Source organism: Corapipo altera, unplaced genomic scaffold (assembly GCF_003945725.1).
Source record: "Corapipo altera isolate COAL_440 unplaced genomic scaffold, ASM394572v1 61411, whole genome shotgun sequence".
NCBI classification, from domain to species: Eukaryota; Metazoa; Chordata; class Aves; order Passeriformes; family Pipridae; genus Corapipo; species Corapipo altera.
This window is the reverse complement of record NW_020884875.1, coordinates 27,020,874-27,032,306: the sequence shown is the minus strand read 5'-3', so window position 1 is coordinate 27,032,306 and position 11,433 is coordinate 27,020,874. Positions and strand designations below refer to the sequence as shown.

General features: G+C 39.9%; 1 protein-coding gene across 2 annotated transcripts in view; it reads left to right on the top strand.

Annotated features, from left to right (window-relative positions):
- Positions 1-4,847: 4,847 nt before the first annotated feature.
- The window catches only part of FRMD3 (FERM domain containing 3), a 144,067-nt gene continuing 137,481 nt past the window's right edge, over positions 4,848-11,433 (top strand). The window contains exon 1 of one of the 2 annotated variants that reach the window (XM_027634540.1): positions 4,848-5,024. In XM_027634540.1, the coding sequence (XP_027490341.1) occupies positions 4,863-5,024 (162 nt within the window). In that variant the 5' untranslated portion in view covers positions 4,848-4,862. Of the gene's footprint in view, positions 5,025-11,231; positions 11,395-11,433 lie in introns of those variants that run through there. The other variant, XM_027634541.1, reaches the window with a different exon arrangement.

The window sequence follows — 11,433 nt, the reverse complement described above, 5'->3', positions numbered from 1 at the left end:
GTGGGGGAAGCGGCCAAAGTACCTCTTCCTGCCCTGGCACGGGCGCCCCGTGTGGCTACCCGGGACCATAATCCTTCTCCCCTTCCTGGGAACAGGGGACACGCGTGTCGTGTGCCCCGCTCTTATTCTCTGCAGTCGAACCTTGTAGTGAAGTTACCGGATCATCTCCCGGACCCTCTTTGTTTAAGGCTTCTCTCTCTGTTTGGGCATTTCTTTCCCAGCGGTCGCCAGCATGGTATTCACCGTTTGCAGCCCCAGCAACACACGCGAATTTAATAGAAACAGTAATTTCTGCCGTCTTTGTTAAAGCGCACTTGTTGGTTGCTGTTTTACCTTTTGCTCATAAAGGTCTGCAGTTAAACTTCAATTAAGGCATCGGACATGCCTTGGCTAACTCTGTTTTAGTATTGCTTTAAGAATTGCTCCAGTCATACTTTTAAATCACAAAATCACAGGATGGTAAGGCTGGAAGTGACCACCGGTGGCGTCGTCTACTCCAGCCCCACGGCTTAAGCACATTAGGATTCTGTCCAGCCGGCTTTTGAATATCGCCAGTGAGGGAGACTGCACGGCTTCTCAGGGCAGCACCTGTGCCCGGTCACCTTCACAGTAAGGAAGTTCTTCCTCGTGTTCAGTTTGAACTTCCTGTGTTTTAGTTTCTGCGCATTGCCTTTCATCCTGTTGCTTGGCACCACCGAGCAGAGCCTGGCTCTGTCCTCTTGACACCTTCCTTTCAGTTACTTGTGTGCATTGATTAGGTTCCCCTCTCGGTTGTCTCTTCTCCAGGCTAAACAGGCCCAGTTTCCTCAGCCTTTCTTCGTAAGACAGTTGCTCCAGTCCCTTAATCACCTTTGTAGCCCTCTATTGGGCTCTGTCCAGGACCTCCACGCTGCTCTTGTACTGAGGAGCACAGAACTGTACACAACACTCCAGGTGAGGCCTCATCAGGGCTGAGAAGAGGGACAGGATTGTGGAAGTTTGTGGAAATGCTCATAGATACCAAGTATTCTTGCTATTATCATGTACATACATATAACATTTTTAAAGCTCTTCAAGGATCCAATGCAGTGGTGCTGCTGACCAGTGCTGAAGTTTTCCTTATATTTTTCCTCATTTTTTTTAATATGAATCAAACAAGAAATTCTCAGAAAGTACATTAAGTCTCCCAGTCTGCAAGAAATTTTATTTCTCTTGCATGGCACTTAAAATAACGTTATGAGTGACGAATGCCTTGCTTTTTTTTTTCCTTTTTTTTTGGCTGTTATTGGTCTCTGATCATGTAACTGAGATTTGAAACTGCCTGTATTTCACATACCTATTAAGAAATTCTTAACAAAGACCAGAACCTTGGAAGTTATTAGGTTGTTACTGAAACAGGCCAGTCCTCAAATTACTAACAGACAACAATGATTCCTGTAAGGTGCCCTGTGACTGAATATGTATTTTGCTGTCATACCCATATGATTGGGCTAAACTAATTGAATTTGCATGAATATTTTCCGTTTTTTGGTTGATTAATTGTGAGGCAAAGAAAAATGCTTCATTCAGATAAGGGTTCTTAGAAGGTCCAAATGAACAAATACAAAAATACTATTGGTCACTTTGACCCTGGAAACATTGTCACGATTGCTACTCCGATTCCCAAAATTAAAACTTTTAACTGCTCCATCACAACAATCCTTGAGATTTTGCTAACACGAAGAGCAATTGGCTACCCCACCTGCAGTGCACACCTGACCACTTTTGTAACCAGATTGTCACAATTTTATCCAGTTTAATTATTACAAAGCAGAAAAAACATACTTCTCTATTTAAAAGGGTTTTTTCACAATGCTTATCTTTGCATTTTGGAAAAAGAGCCATGTCATACTGGTGTGATGTCATCTAATAACTATTTTCTATCTGTCTATTTGCAGAAGGTCTTGCTAGGTGTTCTCTTTTACTCAATCCCAAGCTAACGAACCATGAGCATGCACTGACAGAGCTGTATGGACAGCAGTGTGCTCTGCAAATGCTGCTGCAGGGAGAAGAAAAATATCTGGAGAAAACTAATTGAATTGCACAAACACAGGAGCCTATAGGCAATGTGAGGAGGACAATTACATTCAGACTTCCTGCTGGTGTGATTCATGTGACTTGTGCAGATATAATTCATGTTAGTAGTCAACTGGAAAGATGACTGGATAAAACTCAGCCAAATGGCTGACTTAACATCATCACATTGTATATGCTTCAGTATCCATTTAAGATGTGTTTAATTAAGTTGTAGATCAAGTTAAATATGTGGATCCTTTTCATTTGAGTTGAATGAGGATTTCCCTTCCAGTCTGTCCTAGTCACAAACAAAAAAAAATATTTTTCCACTTATTATTTCTTTAATAACATGGAGGGGCTTAATATTAGTCTTCATCATTTAATAATGTATGTACATCTTAGGAAATTTATTATGATGCTGCCGTTTCTTTGAAGATGATTTGCTGTAGGTGGCATGGGTGATTTTCCATAGCATTCAAAATTATTTTTATTTCTAATGTTGTCAGAATATAAAACTTGATTCTGAAGCTCTGATGTAGTTATATAAAAAATCCTGTATGGTTTCATGAACTCCACAATACATTCACATAGCTGAAATAAGAGACAATGGAATGTAAATGTCTTCTGATGTTTATTATATTTAATAATAGATGAATATAAAATACAGTGATGAAGGATGAACATTCCAGAATTAAAAGGCAAAAAACCTGAAGAATACCTACCAGAAAACACACTAAGTACTCCTAAGGCCCTAAAGAATTTTCCAGATACCATGGAATTTGGTATATTTTATGGCTTTTTGGGAGTATTTTCAGTGTCTTTCTGAGACTCTGGTTTGACTAACTGACTGATACTGAATTTATGGAATTCAGTAAAGCTTCGTCATCTACTTAATTTAGCTGCCTAATTTTAGAGAAGGGTAACATGAAATACAAATGAAAGAGTTCTACTTTCCTGGAGTTATTTCCTTAACTGTATCTACTTCCTTCTCAAGAATACTAGGAAAGGTCTATTTTATTCAGAATATTGCCAAATTCAAAGTAGAAAAAACACATTCCTATGGCAATTCCTAATGGAAACTTATCACAGCATAATGGCGAACTACTACAGAAGTGCACAGGCTTCTTAAAGCTTGTCAGGAACATCCATCATCATGGACATCTGCTTCTTATAAAAATAAGGGCTTAGATACATTGGGTAATCTGAATTTTCTGAATCCTAAGGAGAGAAAGACTGTTTTGCAAGCAGCTAAATTTATGTAGACATTTAGGAGTTCAAATTAAATTCTGAGTATGTATTGATAGTAAATACAGTGTTAATAAGATGTGTTCACTGTGAGAAGAGTAGCTGAAATAACCTGTACTGTTATTTACAGTATTTGTGGCCAGTGTTCTGATGGCCACAGTTAGTCCTCATTTTTAAGTAAATAATCATCAAATTATGTCTGTGTTGATCGAAACTGTACCAAAAATTTTCAGAATTTGTTCTATGCAAGCAAAGTCAATACATTGTCCAAGTCCTTTCCTTTGGATTCTACAGTAGATGTTTGGGGTTTGGGGAGAACTTAGTTCATACTGGCTCTCAGCACGCAACAGGATTTGCCAGTACTGAGAAGAAAATCATCAGTTTGATAAATCTGTCAAGATTTTAGACAGCTGGGATCAGTAAATCAAACTAAAGCTGTTACACGTTTTAAAAATCACGTTAAGTATTTGTACATAATACCTCATCCCATTTTTTTCATACTGAAGTGCAGACCCTTAGGGTATGATGTTCTTGAAATAAAAAGTGAGTACTGTAAATAAGTGTTATTTTTCCAGTTTGTGGTACAAAATGAGTGGTAAGACTGAAAAGGAGTGGCTTTACTTTGTTTCTTCTAAGTGTTATCAGCTTGATTGCGAAGCTGAAGAATTATCTGAGACTAGCTAGAGGCAAAAAAAGAATGCAGGACTTCAGATCATACTATAATCTGAACATGCCCTAGCTCACTAATTTCTGTACAGGGAAGCTTAAGAAAACATTTTTCTGAAGGTTAAATATGCATAACTCTAAACACAGAAGTTATTGTTAAATGATTTAAATTTTTGTAGTAACAACAAAGGAAATTCTGTAACCTGCTTATGCAATGGCTGGTTGACTCACTTTCAAAAAAATAACATAGATAAGAAGTGGAAGATTAGTTAGTTTTTTTATTCCTTAGTTATTTTTATTCCTTGGTTCCTAACTTATTAGTTAGTTTTGGTTATTCCTTAGATTTTGAAAACATCTTCATTTTACAAACTCTATTTTATCAATGTAATCCAAAGTAAATCTTTCAGTATCAACTCCACGTTTGGACGATAGTCCTACCAAATTTAATTATGTATAAGAAATCAAAGTATGATATACCACATAAAGTTTTCTCCATGTGATGTGAACAAAATCAGTGGACTAACATAAATACTTCAGAAAAGTGTTCAGCAAATCAAAAATCTCTCTGAAATGCTGAGTTCATAAAATAACATTTTACTTATCTGCCACATTGAGAGTGCAAAAAAAAGTGAAAATTACAGTGGTTTTAGTCCAGAATAACAACTAGAGCTGCAGCAGTGTGATTCAAAAGTGACAGCAAGAGACAAGGGGTTATGTCTGATGCTCAGAGCAGTCAGGAAAATATGTGGACCTTTCTGCCTGAGTGTAGGAGGCTGCTGGCGTAGGTAGCGCTCATGGGGAGTGCACAGCTAAGTGCTTGGCACAGCTAACTGCTTGCAGGCCACAGTCGCGTGTAGCCTGGAGTAACTTCAGTGTTACTACAGGGACAGACTGGAAATAAAGAACACCACAGAATTATGGAAAGACTATTTTCTTTTTTTTTTTTTTTTAGTCCCTTCAAAAAGAAATCAGGCATAGCTAAAGATGACATCCAGGACTGTTTCTATTCCACTCTGGGTGAGAATAAAAGTTGCTTCTCCAGGATTACTTTGTTACTTGGAAAGATTCTGGCCTCCACTGTAAGTACTGGTTTTGCAAAGATTTATTATTTTATTGTCTTATCTTGTATTTGTCTCTTAAGAGCCAGGATGTAAAAGTTATGTACCCCATATTTCAACATTACTTACAATAGCAACGGTATGCATTGATGTAGAACCATCACTTCTGAAAGCACTCAAAGCATTAGTAGGATGTAGCCACCCACTGACTTTGGGAAGTAGGCAGGGAGAATATGTATCTTAGAATGCTGCTTCTACTAGTAGGTAATAAGATTACTATTTCTGAGCAGTTATTAATGAAGGCTTTTGAAGTATGCTTTCTCAGTGTCTCTGATGGCTTTTTTCCATTTATTTAGTCCACATCTCTTCCCCAGGTAGCTAAGCCTCCATTCTGCAATCACTTACAAGCATACTTAACTATTACACCACAGAGCCTCTAATGTGTAATGAAGTTCAACAACAAAGATAATTGCAACTTGATACTGCAATCCTGCCTGTATTAGCTTTTACATAATTAAGAGAATCAGATCAATGAAAAGCAACAGTTCTTAGAGTAATTTGGAAAGGAATTAATGACAAAACCCAGAACATATAAAGAAAGCTGTATCAGAAACTGAATATTGTTGCATATTATTATTTAAAAATCATGGTGGTAATTACTTTAATAACAGACTCTGGATAGAAATTAGATGCCAGCAAGATTAACAAACTTGAAATACTTGTGTATGATACATGTTTTTCCTGTACTACTTAAGTTGTTAATGAAATGTACTAGGGACCTGACATAATTTGTGCAAAGCAGAAGTTTTCTTTGCTAGACTTTACCTTGATTTATGCAAATTAGACATGGTGTTAAATCTGATTCCTCATGTAGACCCCAACTTTGATGATCAGTCCTGGCTGGAAAAGTGCTTTGGACGCACTTGAAGTTAGACAACTACCTCTGCAAACAAAGGATGTAAAATTCAAATTGTATGATGGGAATATTAAAAATCAGAATAACCCCAAAAGAAGAAAAAGAATTATAAAAACAACCAAAACTGGTCTAAGCACTTTTAACTGTTTCAAAGTGCATGTGCAGCAGCCATGGAAACAGGATGTTACTGCAGGAGAATTCTGCCCATGAGCATCCAAATTCCACCCAGTAACAAGAACAGTATAAAAGAACACACAGAAAAGGTTAGTAGTGGGGACTATTTCTCTGTGCACTCACTTAGCAAGGCTTTTGGGATGCTGAGAACTCTTCAAAGCCTAGCTCTGAATATTTTGCCAATGTAGTTGTATATTTTATGATGACTTTTAGTGTCCCAGTAATGATCAAATTTACTCCTCCCTGCAATAATATAGTTGAAAAAATGTGATTGTTTGGTGTAACATTAGACTGTATTTTGATTTGGAGTCTTACTAAACATTCATTTAGATAAATTCTATAAAAAGAACTGTTCAAGCTACAGGTAGGCAATACCTCTTTTCTATGATTATCATCACTACCATCAAACATACCTCTACCTACTTAAAAAATGAACTTTTTACTTGATCAGATTCACTGCTATAGTCATTGCTATATTTTTTGTCTGTGCACAAATACAGTCAGGAGAAGAGAGCTCTGATCTTCAGCTTGATCAGGAGATAGAGAGTACCTTTTTTGGATTATTAAATCATGGTGTGGGAATTTTTTTTATCATAGACTGAGGAAATATATGAATGTGGCAGCCACTCTGCCTTCAGCATGAGGTGATCAGGCTCCTGTAGATACTGAATTAACTGTAGATACCCGAAACCACTGGTTGTGGCACACGCAAAACCTGTAAATCTTTCAGCAGTGGTAGCTGCAAGGTTTCTCTGAGGCTGTTAGCAAGCTGGAAAAGTATTGCATGGATTGTGTGAAAGCAGCTAGAGAGAACCAGTAGTGAAAGAAGTTTTTGGGAACAGTAAGAAAAGGCAGCATGGGAAACTGAGAGAGTACTCTGCCTCCTGTAGTTTTCCTGACAACGGTGTTAGAACAGTGGGACTGGCAGTATATTCCCTGAAAAGAGAAGAGTGTACAAAAGAAATGTTTTGATACCTACTGATAAGAAAATCTTGGGAAGTCTTGGGACTCAATGAACCATGATAATCATCTCGCTGACTTTATCCTTGGAACCAAAGGCTGGGAACTGACATTTGCCTTCATGGTAATTGTCATGTGTGGATTAAAATCAATGTAAAAATTGGTCCAGTAGGCAAATTTCAACTGTGGTGTTGTGCAATCCAGTTTAACTCAGACAAATGATGTGTTTGAGCTTCCAGATGACATCTGCAGGAAATTTGCTGAGAAGTTTGTACAGTAGATTCAACCCATCGTTCTTGCTGGAAGGGTGTATTGTAATGTTCTTCCCATACTTTGTTCTGAGGCTAAACTTTATTAGTGTTAGAAAATACCTGCTTCTGACTTACCTCTTCTCCCCGTGTGAACCATGGATGTGGCTCACAACTACACCCAAGGAATGGGGAGGCCACAGGACTATCAGTGCCCTGAAAACTGTCATAGAGCCCTACAGATTTTAGTAGGACTTTAGGTCTTTTTTACTGGGGTAATTGTGGTCAAATATATCACTGATAACCCTGGAATTTTTAGTGGATTTGGAGTGACAGCTTGTTTAGCTCCCTTTGGAGTACAAACATGAAAATCCCAAGTCTTTTGGTACTGCTGTCATATAATGTAATATTTTACTTATCCTGTTGCCTTCTCATTCATGCAATGAATATATAATGGTTTTTTACCGTTTTTGTAATGTAAAAAAAAGTAGAAACCCTATGTGAATTCAAATTTCAGTGAACAGTATAACTTTTGCTATTTAAATATTTCTTTGTAATTTATGTATATTTTAATACTCTTATAGTTTGCTAGAGATATACATTAATATTTTCTATAAAGTTTTAAAGTTACTGGTGTAATATTTAGAAGTGGGAGACCTTTTATTTCAAGATGCAACCCCCTGCTTTTTTTTTTTTTTACAATTGTTTTTTATATAAAGTGATTTTTTAAATGATTACTTAAGATTGAAACAAAAAGATCCTGTAAATGTGGGATCTGATGTTTGGTTTTTTTCATATTTTGAGTGCTTCCCAGTATGCCCAGCTCTTCAATTAGCTCATTGCTAATTTCAGCTTGGTACTAGATATATTTTACAATAATACAATGTGTGTCTCAAAGGCAATTCCATTGACGATAACAAAAGTTTGGGGCCTTGGTATGAAAAAGTTGTTTGCCTTGTGAACTAGATCCTTCAGAAGTCATCCAAACTTTCTGCTTTGTAACAGGATCTCTAGAATTCTTAGGAAGCTAGCTTTTCATGGACTTTGTGACCTTGACAGCAAAACTCACTTTCCTGACTATAGGAAACTACTCTCTGAACTTTCGGTTCATTGCTAGCTCAATACCTAGCTCAACTCACCTTCCACTCTTCAGGATAAGCTCTGGAGAAGCATAATATCCAGATCATTTGTCTTCAGCTAAAATATTTTAGAGCTGGAGTTCCTAATCCTCCTGTATAAGGGAACTGGGTTAAATCTAAATTGTCCTAGACTTCGTAAATTTTAATGAAGCCGCTGTTTAGGTATTGGCACCATGATCTCTGAGCAACAGCTGATTGCTGTGCGTGCTCTATGAGCTGTCTGTGAGACCCCTGCAAGGGGCCCAAGCTGAAGGCAATGAGTAGGTGTGGGCCTTGGGGAAGGAGGTTAGTGTGCTATGCAGGGCACCCCTGTGGTGACAGTGAGTTGGGTCTCTTGCCTACTTATGCTGCAACTCAAGGTCAGCAGTGTTTACAGCCACAGCAATTGTATTTATAGATTAATCTTTGAGTATCTGGGGAAAAAAAACCAAACCCAAAACCAAACCAAAACCAAACCACATGTCTACATATTTGATAAAATTATAAACATTAATTGAAAGAGCTAAAGTTGCTGTGATTGTCAGTTTTTGAAGGGAAAATCCTTGACTATTATATTCTGTAATTTAGCTCCATAAAGAATCATCCCAAAATCAAAGTACTACTCAAGCTCATGAGTGTTCCCTGTTGTCTGTAAACATAACTTTGTATCTGTCAGCAATTCAAAGGTAAATAGGAAGTATAAGCTACTGTCCCTTGGGCCATCCACATGAACTCATCTCAAAGCAAATTCAGTGACCAATTAGACAAACAAAGAATGGGAATGTGGCTATTGCATTGAGCAGTGACAGTTCTGACAGAGAAATATGTTATTTTTCTCACTTCAGGTCAACATGGTATGGGGTATTAAAGAAGAAAATAAAGTGGCAAAAAGACATGAGTGGCCTGTCTTTAAAAGCGGCAAGTAAAGTTTTGCTGAGCTTTGTGTTCCTGCAGCTGTGCTGCTGTCAGTACACACTAGTTCACTTGCTGTGCAATAGTTTGAAGATGCAGGTTTCATATTATAGTCATCACTGTTGATGTAACTCTGAGAACTCCTGGGAAACTCATCCCTCTCCATGTGTTCCTGACAGTAAAGTAAAAAAAAACAAAACAACCCTCAGACAGTGGTAAACTTTCACCTGCTCCCTAAATCTTCATCAATGGCTTAGTTCCCTCTTATAGTTCCCCTTTTGGATGGAGAAAGGTGTGCTACAGAGACTGAAGGGAAAGCTAAAATATCTGGGTTAGAAAGAAAAGATTCCTTCTGTACCAGAAGAAGGAAAATATGTGCCACCTGAGAGTCAATCTGCATGTGGGCTGAAATCTTGCTACTGAGTTCCCATGTTGTACGACTGTAAGACAAAAGGTGTTATTTTATTATTAATGAGTGGATGTCCACAACTAACTGGTGTCTCAACTGATAAGGACCTTCTTCCATATCTTGTGGGCTGACTGCAGCTGTTGAGGTGAATAATCTCTTTTAAATACTCACTGGTGTCCTTCAGTATTCACCATGCAGTTGGAAGCATTTATAATTTCTGAGAAGCATATGCATATAGTTTTCTTTTATGTTTCACATTAAAGGGCTTTGCATATTTATTAGCTGATGGTAATATGAGCTTTATATACTTCTCATTTGTTTCTGGTTGTCTGTATTTCCTGCTGCTAGCGGTCCAGCAGAAAACTAAAGAAAGAGTTTACAGGGGTAGCAGGACTCTGGCTTTTATGTGAGATTTTCAAAAGAACAATACATTCACACAGAAATATTTTCAAAATATGAACATTTACAAGTAATCGCGGACAACTAGGCAAAATAACTGAAATACACCTTCTGTGTGGCTGTCAGTGCATCTTTTCTCTTTGTAAATTTCCAGTCACATCCCATTTTGTACTGGCTGTTCTTCATTTCACACTGCAAAGGGAAGTGCTCCTTTTTTAACACAATGCTGATCCATGTTTCAAGGCTGGTTAACGTTGGTGTTTGCTTCCTGCAAGGTTTTGCACTAATGGATATAGCCTTTTGTGATGGAGGACATAATAATGAAGATACTGAATGCTGTATTTTCTTTCCCACTTAGACAATAAATGGGGTGAGACCACTGTTCCCTAATGGGTCATTTTTTCCCCTGAGGAAACAAGTTTCTAAGCCTTGTACTCTTACATTAAGTTGCATTATGTTTTCTTCTTTATCATTAGCGTACACTTATCTTTGGTGAGGTTTTTTTATATAACTGTGTATATATGTATTTGGGTTCTCCTTCTGCCTCGGGCTATGTTGAGATAGCCCGGCGACTCACTTTCCTGGCGGGCAGGCAGCGTGGGGACTCCACTCTCCGCCAGCAGCCTGGGGGATGTCCCACCTTTGCAGGGCACCGGGCATTCCCAGGGGAGCACCAGTCGTTCAGGTGCACTTCAAACCAGGAGCAGCACGCCCGTAGCGGGGAAGGCAAACAATCGCGCTGCCTGTGTCCCTTCCGGCTGTGCCAGCCCCACGGAACTGAGCCCGGCAGAGCTCCCAGCCGGGGCCGGTGGGGCGGAGAAGCGGAAGGAGCAGGTGAGGGCGGAGAGGTGTCCCCGCGGGCCATGCCATGCTGTGCCATGCCATGCCGGAGGCGGGCGCAGGAGGAGGCTGAGGCCGGCCAGCCGAGCGCATCCTGACGCAGCGGCGGCCGAGCCGCGGCGGGCGGGCGGGCGGGCGGGAGGATGGCGGGCGGCGGCGGGGAGCCGCGGGGCTGAGGGGCGGCGCTGCCGCCGCTCCGTGCCGTGCCGTGCCGCTCCGTGCCGTGTCGCACCGAGCCGTGCCGTGGTCGGCCGGGTGCCGCTGCAGGCTGGCCCCCTGCGGCTGCCTGCGGGGCGGTGGCAGGCGGGCTGCCGGGATGATCCGGTTTCGAAGCTCAAGCATCAGGTCGCTGAGCGCGGAGATGAAATGCACCGTGCGGCTGCTGGACGACTCCGAGATCTCCTGCCACATCCAGGTGCCAGCGCGGAAAGGGGCGGCGGCGGCGGGGCGGCTC